Here is a 25,776-nt window from a genome sequence, read left to right as displayed (position 1 = left end):
TCCTTTTCAAACTGGAGAGGCCCAGAAGTGGAAACAGCACTCGAGGTGAGGCCTCACCAGTGCTGAGTGCAGGGAAAGGATCTCTTCCCTGTCCCGCTGGCTACACTATTCCTGACAAAGGCCCAGTGCCATTGGCCTTCTTGGCCACCTGGGGACACACTGGATCATGTTCAGCCACTGTCAAAGTGACCTCCAAGTCCTTTCTCACTGGGCCACTTTCCTGCTCCTCTGCCCCGGCCTGCAGCACTGCAGGGTTTGGTGGGTTTTTTGTGGCCTCAGTGCAGGACTTGGCACTCGGCCTTGTTGAACCTCATGACATTTGGATCAACACACTAAGGGATCTGTTTAAAAGCTGCACTTGTTAATGTGGAGGCAACTTTTTTCCACTCTGTACCAAAAATTCATTCAGCTTAATTTCTTACGGAGCTCTTGAAAGAGGCAGGGCTCAGTTTCATTTTAACTACAGGCCTGCTGTGGCTCATAGTACAGCTCACAGCAGCCCAGGTGATCCCCAAACCATTGCATTGAAATTTAAGCACACTTCAAGATGAAAGTTTTTTGAAAAGAGGGGGATACTTCTCCATTACTGTTTCTGGTCTAGCTCATCTTCTGAACCTCCCTCTGGGACTGCAGGTAGTGGGAAAGACCCACTGCTCCTCCTGTTCCTATTCCTGAGTTTGCATTGCTGAGTCCTGCCTCACAAAACCCTGCCTTACCTCCAGTAGTGATTATCAAACTATTCCTCTCATTTCTTGGTCTCCAAGGTCCTCTGGCTTCCTTTCATGTGTATTACCTGCTGTGTATGAGGTGTGCTACCCCTGCCAGCTACAGCATTCATCTCACCCAGTGTACAAAAATACAGGCTTTTATCTATGAGGGATTATTAAATATGTTCCCTGGGGTGGCATGAACCCAGTGCAACACACTGGTTTGGAGGATATTGAATTTATTTCCCATGATGGAAGAGGTCTTATATCTCACTTGGGGTTTTATGCTACCACTGTATCCCAGACTGATGAGGTAATTCCTTTAAGAAGAATCTCATTGCAAGAACATTTGAAATAAAAGAAATGAAAGTGTTTTTTAAGAGCAATAACATTTTAATTCAACCATTTAAATCTAATGTTCCCAGTACGGAGACCCTTATCCCAGATTTCTACTAAAGTCAGTTGCGGGGGGGTTCATTCGATGAATACAAACCCCCAATCATATCTAAACATAAATCAGATTATTTAGTTTTCATGGAGGGAAAAAAATATGAAAGAAAACCCTGCTTTGCTTTTTCATGAAGTAGGCAAATGTGTGCTGGGAGTTGTCTGGCATTCAATAACTGAAGTTCCATGTCACCACCAGAGAGAAAAGTAGATCCTTTCCCAGTGCATGCAAATGAAGCCCACCTGCCATTCCACAGCGTTGGGGTGGCTCCACTCACTTCCTTAATGTCCGAGCCAGAGAAATGGGACTTTGTGGACTGATAAAAAACTCTAATAAGGAATAACTAGGCAGGTTCTGTATGGTGACAGCATAATCTTCCAGCCAAGAGTATTAAGTATCCCCGCGCTTTATGTGTAGTAGTTTAATATTCCCCCCCATATCTTCTCCAAGTAGTCTTAATTGGCCTTAAAATCAAGGTACCCAAATTGATGAGCCTCTTGTGACATGCCTGGTCTACATTATTTTGTAGCAAAAATGCCAAAAAGTTCTCTGCATGTTCTCAAAGTACTGTACAACTGGTTAGTATCCTCAGCATCAGTCTTTCTGCTGATTAAAGGTCCTGTGCTCAGAAATTCCCTTCTCCCCACAGATGTATTTTATAATATTTAGCACTCAGTGCTTTACACTATCAAAGCATTGTACGCATGCTATCTAATATCTCCTAATTAACTCATACATCTCCTATTAAAAAAGCATCTAAAATTAATGACATATGGTATCGCTGGCTTTTGTACAACACATGCAAACGCAGCTTTCGGATTTTACAAGAAACGTGGGTAAGCTGAGATTCCTTTCTGAAATCTGACAAACACTTTGCCATATCTGACTTTCAACAGAGAGGAAATGAACAACGATGCAAATTGGACCTTCACAATTTTAGATCTGTGACTGAATGCGCACACAAACACCAGCACGGGGAAGGGCTTCAGAGCCAACAGTTTTGGTCCCTTAATGAGGTGCACATCAATTGCACGGGTTTCCCACAGACTTTGCTCTCAAGATCTGTAGAATGCATGAGAAACTAGTAAAGTCTGTCATTTTGGTATCCATCAAAGCTCTCTTCCATGTGAGGAAGTGGCTAATTTGTCATTTCACACTCAAAAAGGCGTGAAAGGCAAAAAGGAGGGAGGTTAGATGGAAGAGAGGAGAGGGGGGTTGTGACTCATGAGAGGAGCCAGTAGGCCTGATTTTGAGCTTGTGTTTGTTGCTGCATATCAGGAATAAAATCAATTAAATCATATTGACGTAAAATAGACAAGCACAAGTCCAGTATTTCTTGCTTATGTGGAAAAATTTACATTATTAAACCCAAAATATCAACCACGGAACAAGGAACACTTTACAAACGAAATTATGGTATACAGCAAATTTCTAACTTACAGGTTTTATTTACACATGGACATCTCTTATTTAATTATAATAAAAGTATTAATTCCAACAATGCAAATTTTCAACTTAAAAATACATAAGACCTTTGAGAGAAAATCCCAAAGAATACACACATCTGAGGAATGTCAGCTCCATGTCAAGAGCACTGGTCTCAACCACTAAATATTTTCCCTCATCGTCTTTTATTTTAGCCTTCCTGTTGTCTTTTAATTTTCTTTTCCTCTGCAAAAACAAAGCCAGCAAAGGGCCAGAGAAACAGTCAGAGTCAAACCTTTAGAGACCTACGAGAGGTGCAGGCAGGAATCCCATTATTTGTTAATAGGATTTGTGCACATACCTCCCATGGACCACTTAGGAAATTTACTCCCAAGCATTTCGGTGGCAATTTCAATTAGAGTCAACATTTCATTTCAGCAGATGGACTGCAAACTGGTGACTACTCAAACACTAACGAGTAACGCTCGATAATTCCCCTCTCTTAAACTATGATTATGCTTTCTCTTTTTTATGGGGAGAATGAATGCTGTCCCTAAGCCAAAACTTAATTTGATTTTTTGCTGTGCCTTTCTGTGCTAGCAAACCCCACCCGTGCGCCTGTATACAGGCCCAGTGGGTAAATTAGTGGGTATTTTTGCAGATCTGTCACACATTTCTACCATGCTTCTTATTCAGAAAGATGCCAAAGAACTGGAAGTACATCTGCCTTCCCCTGAAATGTAGCCACCTCTGGGGTGGAATGTGGCAGCAAATGTTAATACGGGAACACAGACACTAAATTCTATGTGAAAATTATGCAGGAGTAAAGAACACAGCTCACGCAGTCTAAGGCTACCCAGAAATTAGCTAAGAGTGTACATCTTTTCTTTTTTAATGAATGCATTTGAAGTTATTGCCTGGTGTGTGGCACTCAAATAAGGAACATCTCATTTGGCATTGAATCCCACTGTACAGTCTCACACAGATTAACAGTGATGGTAAGTTTTCTGATTTCAATAAGAAGCAGTACTAATTCATAGGCAAGATGCACAAAACCAGAACACAGTATTTTTTTTCTCATGGCAAATGTCCTTTCTTTAAATAGCATTTACAAACTACGTCGATGGTGGCCTGGCTGGCTCGTGGTGCCTTCGGTTTCGCTTTTTTTTCATCTCCTGCACATGCTTCCATTTGGCACCACCTTTGTTCCGCTGCCGCCGCTTCTCCCGGTGCCACATCTGTTCACAGTACTCATCCAGGCTAAAGCTGGGGCTGCTGACCAGCTGGATGTAGTCCTTGTACCTCAGCCGGGACTCCGTCAGCAAATCCCTCACCCGGCCCTCCTCGTCCTCAGTTTTCTGAGTGCTTTCCATCTGTCCATTCTCGATGACGTTTAAATTCAGCTTCACGATGGTGTGGACAAAGGTGTGCTCCTGGGCTTTGCAGAAATAGGCTCCCGCGTCCCTTCTCTGCAAGCTGCGGATCAGCAGCCCGTGCTCCGTTTTAATGATCCTTTCATCAGCCTTCAGCTGTGGGGTTGGACAAAAAAAGAACACAGGAGGTGAGTCTCATCAGCAAAATGAGATGTGTGTCAGTGCTGTGCTGAGGTGGAGACAAGGCCTGGCTGGCACACGGCATGTCCCATCCTTGCAGCTGGGACAGACACCAGCAGTTCCTTCAAGGTCTGAGTTCTGTTCCTCACTGTAACATCTGGACCACGGACACTCAGCATGCAGTAGCAAAAGACACATGCTGTACAGCTGGCAGGACAGACAGCAACACTCATCACACCACAGTGCACTGAGGGAGGCTGCACTCTGCAAGGAAGGGGAGCTATTTACTGCCACAAATCCCATTCATTTTTATAACTGCTCTTTTTGAGGTATCTGTAAGAAACCAAAATACCAGAGTGCTTGTATATATATATCTGCAGTGCTGAGGCCCTGTTACAAGGAATATGAATATTACTACTGATTTTTAAAGTGAAATGCTGTGTTTCTGATCTTCTTCAACTGAGTTTTACAAAAGGAAGTTGATCCTGGCTTTGACTCACTGAGATGTGATTAAAAGCAGGCAATAAGTCTGGATGGATACAATAAAGTACCGTTCGTTTATTGCTAAGATCTGTGGAAAACAACTTAGAGAAAAATAAGAACAAAAAAAAAAAAAAAACAAACCAGCCAAACAAAAGAATAGGATTGCAAGTAAGAGCTGAAGTCTGACAGCATGGAGCTGTAATTTCATTTATGGATAGAGCTATTTAAAAAAATGCAGGGTCTCACATGGTAAAAGTAATGTGTACCTTCAACTAGTAACACTGTCAGGTAAGTTATGCATCTGGTAATCTGAAAATTATTTCCAAAATAACCTAAGTCAAAAAATAGCATCCCCCTCAAAAACAAGCAAACAAACAAAAAACCCGAAAAACAAAACAAAACAAAACAAAACAAAACAAAACAAAAAAACCACCCACAAAAACAAAACCAAAAAACACTCCAAACTCAAACCAACCAAAAAAGAAACAAAACCTCAAACCAGGATGGGGCACTGGGCACCTAAGTATTTTTGCAGCTGGGAAACATCGAAGGTAAGTGATTTGCCAAAGACCATATAAAGATTAGTAGCAGAGGTGGAAGTACAAAGCAGAGCCCTAACTCCTGACATCCAACACCAGCGTTTCCTTTGAAAACGCTGCCGGTTTGTCCCAAGCTGCTCCCTCCCGGGCGCGCTGTGTTCTGCTGCCACGCAGAGGCTGCAGCACACTCGGCACCTACCGACCTGGACTGCTGCTGGAGGCAGCCTCGGCTTTGCTGGTGGCATCGCCATCATGGGGGAAAACTTCAGCTCAAGGCTGAGGGGTGGGTTTGAATAGGGCAGTCTGGCGGCAGAAAGAACCAACATAGAATCTGGAAAATTTCCCAGAGTGCACATCTGACCCTCCAGCAAACTTCAGAGGATGAAGATCAGGGAGGCATAAAGATGACTAAATTAGATTTATTCACAGTGGGTAAGCTACACACTGTTTCTTTATGTAAAAAATCTGCACACGATTCCCTCTGCTACTCCATGGGAAAAAATTTATACATACATATGATTCTCCATCTGTTATGATTCTAACTCACTAGTACTTTATCATAATAGAGTCTCTTGGAGCCAAGAGATGGATGAGATGACCTTCCAAGGCTTTTAGCTTTATCCTTTTCCAAGTTTCTATGACAATGACTTTGAAATTGTTAAGAACTTTTAGAGACCATATTGAGATCCCCAGAAAAACAATACAGATAAATATAATACAACCAGAGAGAGAAACTTTTGTTTCATATTGTTTCAGCTGTAAGTCTTCAGTAACATATGGACTAGACAGGTATGTAGGTAAATCATATGGATGGATGGATGGATATAGGCCTGTGTACTGCCATTGATATGAAAGCAGCACAGACAAGAAATCAGCTGCTACAAAAGCAGGTCAGATTGTAGCTCTGGTTGCCTGTTTCTCTGGCCAAGTATTTTTTGGCTCCTACTCCCAATTGTTGGTGCTGGGAGATTTAGTGTGATTGTTTGTAAACTGTATATAAGCATGTCTACTCAGTACCAGGAGGGTGAAATGATACAAATTTCAGGAAATTCCTGGAAAATCAATTGTCATGACAACAGGTGCTACATAAGCACAAGCTACTTCTGATTTACCACACTGAGTTTAAACCAGAGAAATTATGGTCAAACCACAAGTACATGCACAGAAGATAACAGGGAGACAAACTAGAAAAGGCCACTTTTCTTTCACAGAATCCACAGCACAGGACACTAGATAAGCTAGTGACACTTCAACTAAATGTTCTTTTTTTACACTAAAAACAGGAGCATAAAATTTATAAAAGAATCTGCAAATAAGGAGCTGTAGGCAGAAATATGTCTAGGCAAGTGTTTCCTTGTGGTGCTGTGCTCCACAGAGAGAAGCAGGAGCAGGGGCCAGGTGGAAGTGCTTGGAGGCCTGGCTGTTGCAACACGACAAGGAAATCCCTTTCTTCTGCCCAAGCTTCATGTCAACATGAAGATCCAAGCTTGCGAAATTGAGAGAAAAGCACGGGAAGAAGCAGCTAACTTCCAGACATTTGGGTTTCATAAGGCACTGTGCAAAGACCAAGTTCCCACATTGTCTGAGTGAAAACAGGACTGATGTCTTTGAGCTTGGGGCTTGATGCAATCTCAGCAGTAGCATCTGCCTGCCGGTGGCTCTGCCAGTATTGTAGTCTAGAGCGTCTTGACAGCTGTGTACCTCCCACACTTGGAAAAGCTCCAGCTGGCTGTTCTGGCTGGCTGGATGCCAGTCAAAGTGCCCTCAACTAGGGCTTCGCCTCTTTGCAGTGAAAGAAAAGCAGGATAATGGCAGATCTAGACTTGAAAAGATCACTGGACTCCAAGTCCAGCACTCATAACTATTAGTCATTTGTGTAACAGCCATCACTTTCTAGTCACAAACGTGTTAACTTGTGGAGCTGTCTATCCGTCCGTCCCCCCCTCCCACCCTGCCTTGGGATACTGCAGAGAAAGTTAAAAGTCTAAATTGGTTGTGTCCCTTAATCCCAGCCCATCATGACTCCTATTTTTAATGAAGCAGTGTTCTTACAGAGTGTCCTGTGTTAACCTTGGACATTGATTTAGGGTGACTGTCACCTCCTCTGTGCCTTCATTGTTCATTCCTTTCTTATCCTCTGGCAGGATAAAATTATGGCTCAGATTTCACATGTATTGAGCAACACTTCATTACTGCCTTCCCCCCCTCACTTCTCTTTTTGGTGTCCTGTTTATGTTGTTTTACCCATAGGTTCAGAACTCCTCCTGTCTCTCCTCTCTACTTTCCTCCCCACAGGGCTCTGGAGTTTCATAAACACCTGGCATTTCATTACTTGGTAGTAGATCTTTAACCTTTCACTTGAATGTTTAATGTGGTCTTTGGTTCCTGACCTATAGATGTAAAATGCACTTTATTAAATTTTGAGGAAAGTGAGAAGACTACTTAGATAAAAGAAATTTTGTTTTGATCAGCTGTGGATTCACTGTTTCACCCCCCACCATGTCAAAATCAGTAACTCTTATAAAATATTTCTAAATGGGATTTAACAATTAAGAAGGCCACAGGCTTAAATGCATAAAAGCTTGCTGGCAGGCTTAAATTGGAGCATACGATAAAATTTAATCATGAGAAACATAGTTTTGTTCCATAGGAAACAACTTATAAACCACAAAAAAATGAAGCAATTGATTACCAATGGCTTTCTTTTCTTAGTAAAGTGGGAGCAGGTTTTTGACAATATTGTGTCAACAAACTGTACTTTTCATCCTTTATGATAAGCACATAAGTTTTCCAAAACTTACATTACCTGAATTATGGCACATGCCATAGATACTGGCAATATGTGAAAAAGGGAAAAGATCCCCATGCAAATCTAACACTTGATTTTCACAACCTGAATTTAACAACGGAGAAAAAAGAAAAGTATTGCCAATAATGATGGCAAATCTTTAAACAATCAGTAAGCTGGAAAACAAGCAAGGATTTGAAAGTGCTGTGGCACCAGGTTAGGTCAATGCTTTTTGTCCTTTGCTAATGATGTGTTTAGATAGCTCCCTTTTTACAAATAATTCACATGTCAGCTCCTTCACAGTTAAAACACTGCACCTGTCTGGGAGAAGAAAGTGGCTTCAAAGCCTGCCTTCCCTCATTAATCAACTTGTGAAAAAATGTTAGAGGTAAAGCTGGACTAATCATGGGTTAGCTACAACTCCTGAACAAATTGAGAGAGGGAGAAAATGAGGAACATTTGCTGGGAATCCACATTCATCTTTGTTTTTCTATTGTTCTCTTTTTCATCCTCATCATTTGACTGGAAATAAAGATCACTCTAGGGTTTTTCTGACATTATTGTTACACATGACTTTGTTTCTCTTGTATGGGAAAATAATCATTTAGCTCCAACACAGCTGTAGAGTTAATTTTTTTTTAACATCTTTTTTTATTTACCAACAGCCTCGGGAAAAATGAAGAATGTGTTGCTGGTACAATGTCATTATGGAAACGCATGATTCCTATTAGTTTCAAGGTGAAGTTTCCTACTTATTTCTGAGACTGAACTCCTCCACTCCTATCATCCCTCCAATATATCCAAATCAAACCAGAAATGTCACTCAGTTCAGGGTTACTTCTTTCCCCAAGAAACTGTCAAAATATTAGTTTTACTTTAAAAACTCAAGGAATTAAGGAAAAAAAGCCAATGAGTCATATAATAAAATAAATGAGTTTAAGTATGAGAACTGTAAGTAGTCCTTGTGCTGCAGAATGAATATTTCTTTTTTTTTCCCACTCTCTTGAGCTCTTTCTCATTGACCAAAGATCCAAAAACTGAATTACGCTCCTCTGACAGAAGGTACTACTGGAAATTCAGTCCTTGCTGTGTGTCCACCTTACTCAGCAATCATTCAACTCTTAGATTTCAGGGCTGGGACTGAATCTGTGGCCTTTTTTCACAATATTCTGCTTGACCAGATGTTTGTAACAAAGGAAGTCACCATCATGATGCAAAAACCTCCAGGTGCAAAAAGATATGGAAACCTATGTCTTGGATAAACTGAAAAAATTGCCTAAAAAGTGGAATGAAACAACATCTCTTTGCTCTGATGGGGGAACTAGGTCAGAATGCTGTGCCTTGCAAAATGTCTTGTCCAAAAGTAGGTCCAACTCTTGTATCTACCAATATATCAGATGGTCCTTAAGTTTCGTCCATCATGAAAACACAGTCTGGGCTGTGGGGCAGGAATATGCAAAGAGTGAAAATTGCTTAAGGAGAAACTGGAATGTTCCCATGCATTTTGGTGGATTTATTTTCATTACCAGGGACAAGCAGAGCAGAAAGAAAGTTAAAAGTGATCAGCACCTATTCTGTCACTTCAGACCATATGGTTTGTTCTGTCCCCTGCTGTTGAGGTGGCACCTTGGCAGACATGGAGCCACAGGAGACTCAGGGTGAAGTGCAGCCTAGAGCAGAGGGGCTGATGCTTTTCACAGCAATGAGGAGTCAAAACTAATGCCTTTCTAGGCAGCCACGCATTTGTTTTTTGCAGTCCTGACACTTATTATATACATAAAATAACACAGGATATTTTTGCGAAATAACTAGTATCTGTTTTAAGCTTCAGAGAGCTTCAGCAGTTTAAGACACTGAGAACAGATGACGTCCCCAGAGTTCTTTATGAACTGCAGGCACTGAAACACTCTCCGTCATCCCAGTGACTAACTCTGCACGCACAGGAACAAACATGATCAATTGCGTGAGCAACGCTAACCACAAAAGCACTAGATATTTGACTCCTGACCTTAAAACAGCCCTAAACTACAGGGAAATGTACTCCCACTGGCAGCAAAATGACCTGGTGACAGCTTCTGTACCACAGGAGATCCTGTCCCTCCCCACAGGTTGCTCTGCCTGGAAGTCACATTCTGAACCATGACCTTAAGGGTGAAATGTCGGGGACATCCTGCTGGGCCAAATGCTTCCCATCCAGTCTGGATTTTGCCCTTTCCCTTCCCTCAGGAAGCTGCAGTGCATGTCTGGGACAGTGCAAAGCCATCTATTTGTAAAGCCAAGTTTAAAGACTTGCTGAGACATTACAGTTCCAGCCCTGGAACTAAAAGTCCGTAACCTAAGTTCCAGGTGCATGGAGTCATTTGCAAAGCATGGTATCGTCATCACAATAAGTTACACTGCTAAGACATGCACTAAAAGAATGTACAGTGTTATTTGAGAAATCTGCTGCAGGAAGGGAAAGAGAGAGAGCAGAAAATATAATTGCAATGGGAAAAGTTATGGTAAGGCATTGGTTAAGCAAAATCAAGCTGTACATTAAATATGACCTCACTGTTTCTGTCACATTTGGTATTTTTGTCAAATTGAAGTACTTTGAAAAGAAAGTCAATTACTCTGATCTTTGGATTTTCTAGGAAGGTCTTCCATTAGACTTTTATACTGATGAACTCATTTTCACCAGTAAGTCAAGTTAGAAAACGTGAAAACTTCAATTTCTGGATCTGCAAATTACCAAGGGATTAATATTTTAATCATTTAATCCTTATTCCATCAAATAGGAAGAGTGATGATTCGGCATCTCTACAGAGCTGGTCATTTATTTAGGCATCCATATATGAAATCAGGAATTTCACTTTAGGCATTTGAAAACATGTAACTTCTAGATTAATATCATTATCTTAAAAAATATACAAAAAAGCCTTTTTTTAAAATTTAATCTAAAAATGGTATCTGCCAATATGATACATGCCAGCTGACTTTGTTCAGGAGTTCAGATTCTTAGGACTCTGAAACTAACATGGGTCAAAATACGAGAAATTGTTATTATTAGAATTTTCTGGCAAGATTCAAGTAAAACTAATAGCTATACACTGTTTTTAAGTGACCTGATCCTCTAATCATCAATGTGTGCATATGCATTTATATAGGCTATTATCTTCAGACTGAAAAAAACCCCAAAATTCCCAAAAACCCCACAACTAACAAAACCATCCCATGGAGCTGAGGAATATGTGCTCCAAATTCTTTTTTACCAAAACTAGATCAACAGAGGCACTGCTGTGGCTTTAGGCACGACAAGATATTTGCCTTCTTTTAACATTCATATTGTACAAAATCTGTGCACATTTCTCCTTCAAATTTTCTACTAAATTTGCCTCCAAGGTTAATCTAGCCTTTTAGCCAAGATTTACTTTTCTCATGCAAACAGATGTCAGACTGTTTACACTGAGCAAGCCCAGTAAACATTGCTGTTAATGTGCAAAGATGAATTTTGTGTGCTTTCTGGGGCTTCTTAATGCCACCACACATGTGCACACATTCCCTAACTCCCTCCCAAAGTGTACATCTTTGGCACGCTGGGCAGTCCTGCTGTATTGGACATCACCAGGCCTGGGTGTCTGGCATTTGGGTCAGAACAAGTAGGAAGGGCCAGACCATTGCCACAAAAAAACATTTTGGAAATAAAAAGCCTAGCAAAGAATAGCAGAGAATTATTTAGGCTGTGCTATACATGTTAGTCTGCTGTAACTTTGCTCAAAAGTTGGTTTGACCTGCAGTTTGCTCTACAATCAAACAAGAAAGACAGCTTGAGCTTGGTTTCATGACCTTCAGAGGCCTATGTGAACCTGTGATTTATGAGAAAATCAATTGATAATATCTTTTTCACTAAATTGACATAGATAAGACTCAAAAGCAGCCCTTCAAAAGAAGCTTTTATGTCTTGAAAGTGTGATTTCTTATGATATAGAAATAAGACATTCTTCACAGGGAGCTCGCTGCTTTATGCAGAGTTTGTAGCTCTGTCTGAGAAGCTCAGGCACATGGTATTGTTGCAATACATTATTTATAAAAGCAATCGAGTCATCTCAAAACTTGACAAAATGTCCTGTTCAGAATAAAAAGAAAAAAACCACACACAAGAAAAGAAAAACAACAACAAAAACCCACCAACTCCCCCCCAAAAGTCAAAAATCTGTTAACTATCTGTTTAAATTAACTTAAAAATGAGCCTTAAACACATGGTTAGAATTAAGAAAGTACTTGTTTCTCTGACCAAATATGTGACTGCATTTACAAACTGCTGCCTCAGGGAAGTTGAGCACAGGGTCTCCTGTACAGGACAGTAAAGGTAAATCCATTACAGCACAATGAATGACTGTAGGTCTTTAAATGCCAATACACTTCTAGCTGGATGTGCACTTCAGCCTCCTGTGGATGAGAGAGTGCTTGGCCACCTGATCACGAGGCAATATTTTTTTCCACATATGGGCTATACTGGAGATTAGAGGTAGTATTTCAAACCGGTAATCTATTTCTTTTGGTGTTAATGAACCTGTCTAAAAATTAATTAAGCTTTTTTTCTTCTCAGCGGAGGAAAAAAGTTTTGCCAATCCAGAACATGTGTAAGAGAAGGGGAGGAAAAGTACTGCAGTGTTATAGTCAATGTACAGCCTTGTTGGTTTTTTGTCTTATTTGGCGGAAAATCAGAATTGTCTTGTACCTCCTAACTCTGACTTTCTGGGCCAAGGCATAACTGGGGTTGCAGCTTTGGGGTGACTTCCATGAGTCACACCTCACCCAGAGGCGATGCTCTCACCAGCCCCTGCCCTGGCCTGCATCTCCCCAGACTTTGCAAAGGCCCAGCACATTTTCTGCACTCAGGAAGTCTCACAGGATGAATTATCACTGAGAGAGGAAGACAGGTTGTATGTTTCATAGTTCTGTCATTTAAACTAATTTTTGTCTTGGATGAACATTTAACAAAAAAGCATATCTAGCACCTGGGACCAGCTCCTTTGAAAGGGCAGTTCATTTCCCTTCTCCTTCCCCGTTGCCATGGTTGCCATCACAGCAGGACTTGGCCTCAGACACAAAATCACTCATGTAAGAGAAAGGCTATGAAAACTCTTGAGGTTTGAAACTCACTCACAAACCCAGTCCAAACCAGTCCCAGTACATTGACCTTTTAGGCATGTTGGAGAGCCCCTTTGTCAGCAGCTCAGAGAGAAATCATCAGGAAATTGTGCAGGGGGTTTATAGTGACCTGGAGGCTTCTCCAGGGCTTCTTCACCAGTGAGGACCCCAAACCTGCATCCCAAAGGAGTTAAGGGCCATAACAAGTCTCACTACTTTCTATACCAGATGCAAGGAGCAGTCCTTAACCTGACATCTCTGCATCAGAGCAGAGTGCCATTTAAAAAATCTCAGACTCCACTAACAAGAAAAAAGGCAAATAAAAAGCCTTTTAACCACACAGAGCATTCCTTCTCTGGGGAGAGATGGAGAGAAGCAGCAAACCACATATGCAATTCTTAGCTACACTACTTACCATGGTAAGGGAAAGCAATCAGACACTAAATAGAGCTAAGATTTTATTGAAACACAGGGTTTTGAACATACTTTTACCTACAGAGCAGTTGTATTAATCCTTGGACAAAACAGTTTTGACTTTTTATCACTGATTTATATTATTTCCCTTTCTATTTTTTTTAATAGGATGAGCATGTAAGTCAAAATAAATATCAAAATATGCTTATGACACAGTGCAAATGGTTTCTCTCTTCCCCACTGCATGCCCCAAATGGTGATAGCAGAATGCTATGTGATACCTAAGGTGAGGCAGGGAAAAGTAAAACATCGACTAATCCCAATAACTCCTGCCTCTCAATGCTCAGCTGAATTCTCCATGGAGGAAACCTGTCTTGATGACTATAACTTACCTCTTCTCGATGTTCTTCTCCAGAGCGCTGAACATACCACCTAATAGAGGCTTGCTGGGACTTAGGAGTACATTCCAGAAAAGTTGAATTAAACTCAATGCCAAAAATCACCTTTTCATCAGCAGTTTCATGACTAATGCCTGGAAAGCAAACATGGTACAGGAGATTAACCCTGACCTGCTTTTTAAAGCAATGGGAAAATAGCCTGATTCAGAACAGATGCTATAAGAGTGAGTGAATAATAAAAAAGCAAAAGGAAACTTAACTTTTAGCTTAAACTATAACTATGAGGATTTAGAGGCGGCTGCTAACCTTCCTTTAGTGCAACTGGTTTTTAAGGAGGTCAATAAAATCTGTATCATGAGCTTGCTCCATTTTAAAGTTGGGGCTTTCACCTTTGAGGAATTTAAAATCTGACCCGTATTTTTCCTTTAAGTAACACAACTACTAAACCTGAGCTAAACCTGCCGAAGTTAGATTGTATGGTCTGGTTTGTCCATCCCAAGAATTCACTTTAAAGGAGTCACAGGGCTAAAGTAAACTGAAGCTTGCCTCCCTTCAGTGTAATTTGAAATGCTCTGTAGTATGTTTCAGACCAAACACTGAGGGAGCCATGAGGAGATCTGTAAATCTGAGCAAATAATTTCTAATCTCTGAATCTTCATATTCCTTTCTAGTCTGTCCTATGTGTGTCTTATCTGCCTTACCAACAGGCTAAAGCAGTTTCCTATGCATGGATCGTGCTTTCAATATAACCAGTACCTAAATGAGATCTATAAAAATTCAAGCTCTCTGCATTATTTCCCTGAGCCACTAAGATTTCAGGAGAGCCAAACATCTTCATGCAGCCGAAGAGGTCTCTGGGAGAGAACTTCACTCAGTGGAGCACTGAATTTAACTTTGGGGACCATAATATTACTAATTATCATGAATGGCCTAAATAAGCCAAGAGCTTGAAGTGACACAGGTCAGCTTCATGGGTTTATGGCACACAGGAGTCAGCCCCAGGTGGATAAAATTGCTGTTGGTGGCACTATGTCAGAGCAAAGAATTAATACCAATTTCTGTGCTATGAGCTTTTAGATTTGTCTAATAAAGCTAACTCTTCCAGTATCTCTTTACCCTTCCAGGAAAATGTGACACTGTCAGCCTTTCTGCTAGGGTTTCTATAACCTTGAGCTTTGCACAGTCTCAGATATCAATGTTTGGAGAGTCGTGGCAAGCAGCAAGCAAGGAAATTCTGGCCCTTGGGATGAACAGGAGTTTTGTCATTGACTTTAATGGAAATGAGATCTTGCCCTGACTTTTTAACTATGTCTGCAAGCACACATGTACAGCCAGAGCCCTCTAGACTGTGCAACAGACTTCAGGCTTTGATCCCGTGGCAAGCAGCTCTGATTTCTGCACTGCCTCCCACTGAGGTCTGCAGCAGGCACCCAGCACCGCAGCGGCACGGAATAACCAGAGATCAATGGGAAGGGGTGGCTTGTCCCGAAGCCAGTGTTCAATGTGGTGATACAATCAATACTGTTTTGTCTGGATTGTTCACTTTAATAAGCAGCAAGAAGAACCCCAGACAAAGCCATGCTTGGGTTTGAATGCTATTCATTTATTTTATGCTGCCACAGAGATTGCTGTGTAACCGCAGGGCTTCATACTGACAGTGCTCGCTGAGAGGGAAGGGCTGCAGATGCCAGAGGAGCAGCCAGACCCTTTGGCATCTGAAAAGAGGGTGTGGGAAAGGGAGGGGGAAGCCAGCAGGGAGAGGGGGGTAGGCTCTTGTTAATAACAGGAGTATTTAAGTAGCTGTGGGAAGGGGAAGGGGCTGGTTTGGCAGCTGCAGCTCAGCCTTGGGACTTGTGTCAAGTGGCAGAGGAGAGATGGCATGCTCCCCACTAACCCCTGCAAGCTTCCTTGTGGGATTTGCTGCCCTATTTCTGGATGGAACATCATGCATGTCTCATTAGCTACTTTCAGGGATGTATGGGATGTTTTGGTGTCAGGGGTACATTTCCCTGGCTGCTGAGTGCTGGGGAAGGTCACCCACAAGGGATGCAAGGGTGACATCCCATGCTGGCTGTCCTTTACCAGCTTCAGCTCTGAAAATTTAACTGTGGGAAGAGTGATGGATATGAAGTATAAGCAACTGTTCTGTTGAGCTTATAAACTTTTTGGAGACAGACCCTCACAGCAAACTCTGTTGCTTAAGTGACAAAAGAGCAAGAAAGGTGAAAAATACTCACTGTCTTCCACATCCCAGCACTGTGCAACTGGGTCACCATATTTGACATCCTGCCTTCTGGCTCGCCTATGGGAAGAGCATGCAAACATGTAACACTTCAGACATAATTGCTGGAATTCAACAACAAAATACAGAGGAGCTCAGCAGATGTGGACTTGCATTGCTCCCACCCTACTGCTGACAATTACAGTCTTAACTAAAACCAGCCTCACCCTCAAAGCAGCATGTGGCCTAGAGAGATTTGTACAACTGACATCAAGAGAAGAGCCTCTGATTTGGGAAAACCACTGGGAGGAGAAAGAAAAAGTGAGAGAAAAATATCTGCCTAAAATAAGGAGTGTGTAACACATGGACAGAAAGAGTGTCTAAACTTGCTTTTAGGAGCATAGGTCTCCTGGTGGGGTGCGCTGTGTTGCAAATACCTAAAAAAATTTCATATTTTTCATGTAGATCATGAAAAAGATCTGAACTTCAACAGGTGATAGTCAAAACTGAGCTCAGTATTACCCAAGGTAATACTGACTAGTAAATCAATTATTAAAATGAAAAGAGAAAAGCACATATTTTAGTTTGTTAACAAACAATTGTCAAATCTGGTTATCTTTCATCTTTATGGACAGAAAAAACATAAGAAAATGGTTTGAGATGATCTACTAACTTGCCTTCCAATCTCTGGGTGTGTTACATGAACTCACCATGATTTACTGTCATTTCAGTGTAATAGCATTAAAAAAAAAAAAGTAAACTCTTCCTCTGTGTGTGATTGCATTTATCTCCCAAGAGCTACAAAAAAATGGAAACTTTCTGAATTTTTCAGTACAAGAACTGGAGACCCAAGAAAGAACTGTTCTTTCCTCACAAGCAGCAGCAGTGGGACCTCCTGTGTGCAGAGCAATGCCTCTGAAGGAGAGCAGGTTGCCAAGGCTGCTCTGTCCACCAAGCAAAAGCTGCAGACATGCTGGAAGCATAGACTTCAGCACAGAAGGAAAACATTCAAGTAACTGATCTACTGGAGGATTCCCAGGGCCAGTCACCCATCCTTTGTTTTGGAGCCACACACTCTTGGCCTTCCCTCCAAACTGCACATCTGTTAAAAAGCACAGACCATCGATCTCTGTGTCCCAGCCCACCTCAGACTTCAGCAAGCCTCATGTGTCACTAACTTTGCAGTGAGCCTGAACACTTGCTTTTCTCCTTTCATTTATGCTTCTCTGAATTTAGTTTGCTTTGGCTATGAGGGAGAACACATAAAGTTCCTTGACACCATGACATGATAACTTATGCATCATTAACTTCAATGGCTCAAGACCCAGCCCTGTGACCCCTAAGGTAGAAAGTGCCATTCCAGAGCCTGAGCTCAGACTGCAACCTCACTGCAAGAATTACTGTTTGGAGGACTTTGTCCAAAGGGGAATGAAGAGGCTGTGAAGGACTCTGGCTCCAGCTACATGAGCCAAAAACTTCAGGATACACATCCAGCAGCTCAGACAGTGCACTGCTAGACCCTACAGCATGCTCTCCCTCCATCCAAATCCAAGGTGCCATCCTAGCTGGTGGGTACAGAAAATTCAGATGAAGCTTCTTTCACTGTGGAAAGACTGTTGCCAGTGTGGTCAAATCATGGTACTTAAATCTCTGTCTCCCTCTCATGGCTAGACCACAAATACAGTTGTTGGGTTAGGTCAGGGAATTAAATATATTTTATTATTGACCACTCTGGGATACTATGTGCTTTCTAACTACTATGAAAAAGTCAGAAGCTTAAGGAAGGCTCTTGCACCTTGGGCAGAGTTAGCCACAACCTGGGCCTCCATCTGAGCATCTTGTGCCTTAAAGCATTCAGCATAAAAAAGGAAAGTGATGGATTTATGATGTTAGCTGCAGTAGCCAAGTTACTGTCACACACACTTAAACAAAGCTATGTTGTCTTCACAGCTCTTCGAGCAGAAATGTGAAACATGGCCAGAATATGATCACATTTTAAGGCAAATGATATGCTAAGTAAAAAGGCAACAAGTTATGAATTGGAACATCTAAAATTCTTGTGAGCAGCAAGATCTTTTACAGCACATCGTGTTTTTTTCTTACCTTTTAGAAGTGGGGGCATATCTGGAACAAGAGTTTCCATCCCAGGCACAGTATGGGTCTCTGGCAAGGCAGCAGTCTGCACAAGCCTTCCCATACGTGTGACATCTGTGCAGAGAGAGCTGAACCAATCCATCCCTGGAACCAATGTACAATTGTTGCTGCAAATCAGGCAAAGCGAATTAATTAGGAGTGTTCTCCAAGTAGCCAGTGTAAAAAGTTCCCTTCTTCAGTGCCACAGTTGCAGACTTTTAACCTTATCCCAGATTTTACAAAACAAGGGAAAATTCCTCCTGTAGTGTAAAATGTTTCTCAGGGCTCAGTGTGAACTGGCCAGTGCCCATCCATCCCAGCAACACAGCGGAGAGGAAAGGGGACTGCAGTCCTGGAAAGACACCAGCACTCAACACCCTCACACCTTTAGATTTGTGCTGTGGTAAAGAATCAGAAGCAAACCATGGAAAGAATGGCTTAATAACACATTTAAAAATGAGGGGCTGGAAAGTCATGATGATAACAGTCTGGGAACTAGGGGTGACCTTGTGCAAATAAAACTTCTACTTCTGATGCTGAGGTAGGACGGGGATAATGTTACTCCCCTCTCCCCAACGAGCGAGTGGATTGCCTGTGGAGCCAAGGGTGGTCCAAGCTGGAGCTGGCTCATGCAGCACTTCCATCTGGCCTGCCACCTTTTTTCATGGGAGATGGGACCCAGCTGTGCTGTGCGTGCCTGAAAGGCAAAATACCTCCTCCCGTGAGAGGGAGCTGTGTTGTGCCAGAGCTGCTCTGGCCACTTCTGTGGGTCAGGCAGGGGTGGCTCTGGTGTCACGCTGCCTCCTGAACGTGCATGGAGCCATCACAGACCTTGGAGCTGCCATAAAACCGTTTCCCATCAGGAGATACTGCCCTGGGACTCGCCCTGCACTGCCAGGGTTGGACCACCCAGATTCAGGCTGCAGTTTCAGAGGAGGGGGACTGGTTGTGTGCACACAACTTTTAGCACAGTGAGGCCCTAATCTCTCCTGACTACTAATAAAAATAAAAACAATAATAGTAATAATAATTTATTACTAGATTGTAAAGAGACGAGTATTTCTGGAGGCCAGAAAAAGAATGTGCGTTGGCTTAACTTACAAATCCCACTACCATATGACTAAAGGTTTGTTTCCCTGAATAATTACCAGCCTGGGTACACAAATTACTGTTTGTAAGCAAACAGGAATTAGGCAGGCAAACAATTTCAAACATATCTCCTTCCTTCCAGTTACATTTTAAGAGCTTGGAAAGCTTGGCCACTAAGCAACAGGCGTCACTTGAAAATAGGTGTTCAGTGTACCCCATATCCTCCAGTAATTAAACAAGTTTATGATTACCTGCTTCTGAGAAATCTCCATGGTTGAGATAAATGAAGGATGCTGAAAAATAAATGAGCAAGGTGTATTAGTTTAAAAATTCCCTGCTCTTATTAAAAAAGAGATCAGAACTTAACATATAATAAGCAAATAAAATTACAGGTTCATTTGCTTGGTTTAAACAAATTTGAAAAAAAAAATGCAAAACCCACCCAACAGAAAATCACAAAATTCATGCTTCCACAAAGAACTTCCATAAATTTTCCCAGCTGGAAGGAGGGATTTCACTTTAATTCTCAGAGTTTGCTATCTACCCCATCCTGGGCCTTCACATCCACTTTAGCTCATATTAAGCACTATTTGAAGGGCTTAGTTGCCATTTAATGGATACACAGGCAGGTCTTCTGCATCAGGATGTATTTCATGGCTATGAGAGACAGTGAAATTTTTGCCCATGACTAATGTAAGAACAGTACAAAGCTCAGGGTATTATCTATCACCCAACAGAGGATTAATCTAAGCCTATTGTTTAATATTAATGTAGTTTGAGGAAATAAGGCATGTTTTTTCAGCCATTACCCCCTTCAATTTTCTGCATTCAAAAACATAGAGGCAGCAGTTATAAATGTTACCAATAAAAATGTGAAGGAATGTCTGCTGAGTAGGAAAAAAATGACCTCTTTTTTGTTTTAAATATGATATGGCACATTTTCCCTTGACGTTATGTTTTAAGAATGCAGCAAATTGGTGCACATACTGGAACTGCTCATTATTTGGCAGGCCACTGAGTAATGTTGGTATTTTCTGAGTGATATTTATAATTGGTGTCCAAGACAGTGGGAAGAAGACATAGAGATCCTTTAAATAAAAGTTTCATCATACACATGACATATCAAAAGGCATGGAGAAATGAACTCTTTGAAATAATTGTTAATGATCCCGTGCTTACACTTGGAAAAGTCCCAAATTCATTTATTCAGTATGGACAACAATTTGGGCTATATAGCATATAGGAGAGAGGGTGTGTGAGAAAGTAATCAAAATGCCATGGATGCAGACAAACTTTGATGGGAAAGCAAAGTGAAAACTGAAGAAGAGCTATGCAGCATGAGAAGAAAGCAAAGTGAGAATGCAAAGCACTATGAAGAAACTAATAAAAGGAAAAGAAAATCAGTAGGGAAGACAAAAGTTTCCATTTTTCTGATATAAAAGTATGTTGATGTCAGCTCCCTCACCAGCACTGAAGTTAATCAGAAATTGTGCCTGTGCAACAAAAAGAATCCTGGGCTTTTTTCAAGCTGTATTTATGAAGAAGTCATTGGTGTTAGCAGGGTTCCAGTTACAGAATAACCAAATCAAAATGGTCAAAAATACTGAGTCAGCCTTCACCAATAAATTAAAGCACACTGATAATCAAAATTAACTACTTTTTTATTTTCCTTATGTTTTCAATTCCTACTGCTGCTATTTTAAAGCATTTCTTTGCACCCATGGAATTTTGTGTGTTTGTCTTTTAAAAAATATAATTGTACCTAGAATACTCCCAGTGCCAACTAGGCCATAGAAAATTTTACATTAAAAATACAATACTACTATTTTAATATGTATAAATAATAAAAAATGGGGGCTCATAATAAGATTTCAAACGAGAACAAAGCAGGATAAATGAGACTTTCTACAGGTTTGAAAAATCACGGTCTGTTTGGTTTTGGACATTTTTCAATTGACTTGCCCAAAGAATACCAAGGCATTTAAAAATTTACATAGTGTCCCTCTGGAAACTTGAACTAGTTCCAGTAAACAAACAACCAGGCAGACAAAGCCAGTTCGGGCCACAAAGTCCCCTGAATAATATTTAATTGATGTTGTGGCTATTAATGCTTACCTTGAATATCTGAAGCTCTTCCAGGACCACCTCCTCCTTAGTCCACTTCTCCTTTGTGATGCTCACAACCTTCAGGACTGTGCCCACATCTGAAACAAATGTACATCATGTAAAACCCATAGGTATGTTTGAATATGCATGGGCCACTGCATCTCCTGCCCTGGAGATGAAGCTCATCCATCAGGGATGTTGCTTTCCAACCACATCTCCATCCCTACTGCATCCACTGCTGCCTGCAGAGCTCTCCATACAGAGCATTTATGGTTTTACTGTGTGGCTGAGCCAAGGAGGTCCCAGGCTGCTCCTGGCAGTGATGGTCCAACTCTGCTGCTGCACAAACACACAAACACAGACAAGAACATCCATGCTGCCAGCTACAAGTTTCTGCACATTTCCCTGAGCCAGACCTGGGGCCCATCTGACCCCAGACAGAGCCAACTCAGGGGACTACATTGGCAGAAAATTAGTTCCTCTTTTTTATAGAATTAATTTGCTTCCAGTATAGCTCCTTAATCATAAGTAAGCTTCATTTTAATGCAAGGACTTAAGCAATGCACTTTTAAAATTTATTTTTCATTTAAGGAAATTTTTGGAAAAAACCTACATTCAGCATCAAAATCTTAGTTTAATCATTACGTATTTGGAATCATCTAGAGAATTGGTTAGACTTTAATCTATTCATCAATTTTAACATGAATTTCCTGCTTGGTGAAAAAAATAGCTGCTCATTTCATGTCAGAGCATCACACATTAGTGAACCTTCAATGGCCTTAAAAAGAACTCAGAAATTGCTCAGGGGAAGTGGGCTGGGTGCTGGGATGTGGAAATGACACAGTGCAGCTTAGTCTTAAGCTCTATGCATAGTATTGAAATAATGAAAAATAATACATTATAAGGGAAAGAATGAGATTTTCATTCTTCTTTTCCCAAACTACTGAAGTTCATATTACCAATCAAAGCCAAATTATTACAGTTTACCTTATTTAGTAGAGATTTTTTTCAGAGTTTGTCTGACATAATTGGGAAAGCTTGCACATGTACAAGTTGGTTGTGTACGTTCAAACATATAAGAAACTACTGATCTGCTGCTCAAAATCTCCTTGCTGATTTGTTATATCCATATTCAGTCTCTCTATATAATTGAAGTTTTATCTTTGAGTTCATTTTTTCCTTACAATGAGTTTACAGGACAAAATAGAAAAAAAAACATGCACTTATGGAAAACTCAGTTTTAAGGGAGGCATTGCAGAAAAATAAATGTCTGCCTATTATGGAGTGCCATCTAGTGGCTGCAGGGTACTTGCTGGCCCTGAAACCTCTAAACCTGACTATTTTACACTTGAAGAGTTTGTCTTAGTGCTGGGTAGAACAGTTAACCTGGGAGTATTCAAGTTGCTGGTCTCTCAATATAACTTTATTTCTATGAAAAACTTTAAAATGGAGGACAGCAAAAATCTGAAAGCAACCTTTACATTCGCTACAAGTATACTTTGTACATTTTTACAAGTGAACTCATCTTCTTAGCTAAATTTCAAATTACTTTTTCTCTGATCAGAAAAAAGTAAGTTCTAGTGAGCACTCTCAAATTCTAGGCATCACAGTTTGGGAATGGGCTCCTTTTCCTCTGTTGACTATATTAAATATTGCTATCAGAAAGTAACAAGGATTTTCCATCATCCTGGCTAAAGCTCATTCCCAGCCTTCTCAGCCAGCAGGGGAGAAACCAGCACTTTGATGGTCTTTTTCTATGAAAATGTGCTTTTTTCTCTGACATCACTGCACTAATTTGGGATCCCACAGGGTCTGTGACATTGTCTTTTTTTTGGAAGACAAGAGTTGTGAAATGGATTTTTCTGAAAGACATAAATGGTCCAAGACCATCTATCTCTAGACTCATGTGTGGGGTAACACAGACAGAAAACTCTTCAAGGCTGAGACAATCCACACTTTATAGGAGAAGATGCTCTCTAACAATTCAGTCCTTTCCCCAGATTACTTCAGAATATCCATACATATCAAATTGTTAAATATATATATATAATATATATATTGCCACAAAATTTGCTCACAGGCCAGATAAAAGGCTGTGCAACCCAAAAGCACTAGGTTTCAAAATGAAACCTTAATTTCCCTACAGCTCATGGCAGTAGCTCATCCACTGCACTCAGATAAACTATGTCACCTCCATGTACCTTAGTTTCACCTTCTCTGAAATGGGGATATGGCAATAACCTCCCTACAAAAGCACTCAGATCTACCAGTGAAAAATGCTTTAAAAGATCTACATAGAATGTGAGGGACAGAATGTTGAATTATGGAATAAGAACAAAACCACCAGTGGAATAATGTGGTAGATTATTACTTCAGAAATGTTACAAATAGGTATTTTAACATTCCTTAGCATACCTTGCTGTTGGGTGATTCATCCAGTGATTCTAAATGTAATTACTATGCTAAAACTAGACCTTCTCCTGAAGGCATTTATCTATTACCAAAATGTAAATAGATACATAATTATCCATAGAAAAACTACAAAGCATTTTTTTTTCCCTGACAGAGTAGCTTAACCTCTCTCTGTTCAATTCTGGTTGTCACATTTGGAGCTATCATGTTGCTAATTTATATCTTTAAAATTAGTTGAGTTGGAATTGTTGCCTCAGGCTCCATTTGAAGTATTTCTTAACTGTTCAGCGTCACATGAGATAAAATGCTGAAGCACCATGTCACTACCCATAGTAGGAAGTACCCCTTGAAGCTATGTATTTTTTTTTCTTTTTATAGTTTTATTGATGTGCTTTCAGCAGGAAGCCAGACTGATTACCATGCATTACCATGTAATGTAAAGATGGTACTGAGCAGGATTTGGAGGGTAAGAAAGTCCAGGAATTCCGACCCTTATATGGTTTATCACCTACACATAAGGAGGCATTAAAATCCTAACAGTAGTAATATCTTGAACTGACAAATTTATTTAATTTTAGCACTTGCATGAAGACCTGGACCAGAACCAGGTCCTCCTATATACTTCCTGAAGCTGTATGAACAGGAAAAAGATGTTCTAGAGGTTTATTCAGGTTTATTTAGGACCTACTGGACTAAAGGTGTTCTAAAAGGATGTGTCTTTTGCAGAATGATAGTGGAAGCTCTCTCTCATACCTGTTCCTAGGAAAATAACATCATATTGCCCATCCTCTGCCATGACATGGTCCACCACGATCTGAGTGAGGCGATAGTCCACGTTGATCCGAGTGAACACTGGAGCTCCTGTCACTGGATAAACCGATTTGTACATCAGTGGGTGCCGTCTAATGAAGCTAATGACTTCATCAGGAAAGTCTCTGGTGGACTTGATGAGTGGATCGTAGGTTTTGCTTGGACACTGAACAAGAAAGAACAAGAAGATGAGAAAAATTTTAGGAAAGATGTACAAGTAGAAATCAAATTTTCCGCAATAACATTTGTAAAGACAGTAATAATCAGATCTGTCAGTGAGTTTTCTCATCCCAAAGCAGCACTTGGTCACCAGTACTGCATTTTTTGAAAGAATTGCTTTAAAACCAGAGAAACTCTCATGATGGGCTCAGTATGGGTGCAGAGAATTCCACCTCCTCATTCCCTGCCCCACTCACAGGCAAAATATCACGTTTGGTATTTTACACAGAAAAGGAGAGTGAGACAGGAGGGAAGGAGACCTGTCATGCTGTGTAGCTGTCACTTCTGGGCACAGGTAGCAGCACAGCTAGATTTGCTGCAGGCTGCCCGAAGCAGAGCAGTCCCAGAGCAGGGAATGCCAACAGCAAGCCTGGGCTGCCCTCCCGTGGCTGCCGCAGGAGGAGTGAAGCACTCCAAGTGCTGCATCTCAAGGTTTTTTCTGCTTCTAGTATTTCTGTGCCTTTTTCCGAGGCTGTTGCTGCCTGTGTATGGCCTGGAATCAGAGGCCATAACTTTTCCCTTTATACGACCTGAAATAAATTTATTTTCAGAGAACGGTGCTTCCTACACCTCCCTTTTATTCTTTTTTAAAAAAGAAAAAAAAAGTGTATTCTCCAGATGGCAGACAATTCCTGTGGTTCATTATTTCTCAGAATTTACTTCCTTACTCATTCACAGAGCTCACACTCTTCACTAGGCCCACGGCCCAGCTGCTGCAGCATCCTTTTCTCTAGTTTTGAACAGCATAGTCTTATCTTTTTCTGGTCCAGATAACTGCTAAAGCATTTGGTCCTTCAGACAATTCCCCATGCTGGGGTTCATTCTCACTGCTATTAGACCCCCTCAGACAAACTGGTCACTCCTGCTGTTTCTTTGGCTTAACACAAAATTGGCTCTC

The 25,776-nt window shown here is 41.0% G+C and overlaps 1 protein-coding gene across 3 annotated transcripts in view; it reads right to left on the bottom strand.

The window, feature by feature from the left end:
* Positions 1-929: 929 nt before the first annotated feature.
* The window catches only part of SEMA3D (semaphorin 3D), a 135,580-nt gene continuing 110,733 nt past the window's right edge, over positions 930-25,776 (bottom strand). For all 3 annotated transcript variants that reach the window (XM_085083312.1, XM_085083319.1, XM_085083305.1), the window contains exons 12-18: positions 24,603-24,825; positions 21,447-21,535; positions 19,583-19,624; positions 18,213-18,370; positions 16,126-16,190; positions 13,883-14,022; positions 930-4,109 (exon numbers count right to left, since the gene is read on the bottom strand). In XM_085083312.1, coding sequence (XP_084939438.1) covers positions 3,696-4,109; positions 13,883-14,022; positions 16,126-16,190; positions 18,213-18,370; positions 19,583-19,624; positions 21,447-21,535; positions 24,603-24,825 — 1,131 coding nt within the window. In that variant the 3' untranslated portion in view covers positions 930-3,695. The remainder of the gene's footprint in view (positions 4,110-13,882; positions 14,023-16,125; positions 16,191-18,212; positions 18,371-19,582; positions 19,625-21,446; positions 21,536-24,602; positions 24,826-25,776) is intronic.

The sequence above is a fragment of the Lichenostomus cassidix genome, chromosome 1Aa (genome assembly GCF_008360975.1).
Source record: "Lichenostomus cassidix isolate B80296 chromosome 1Aa, HeHo_3.0, whole genome shotgun sequence".
NCBI lineage: Eukaryota > Metazoa > Chordata > Aves > Passeriformes > Meliphagidae > Lichenostomus > Lichenostomus cassidix.
Note: the sequence above shows the minus strand (reverse complement) of the source record. Positions and strands in the feature narration are given on the sequence as shown.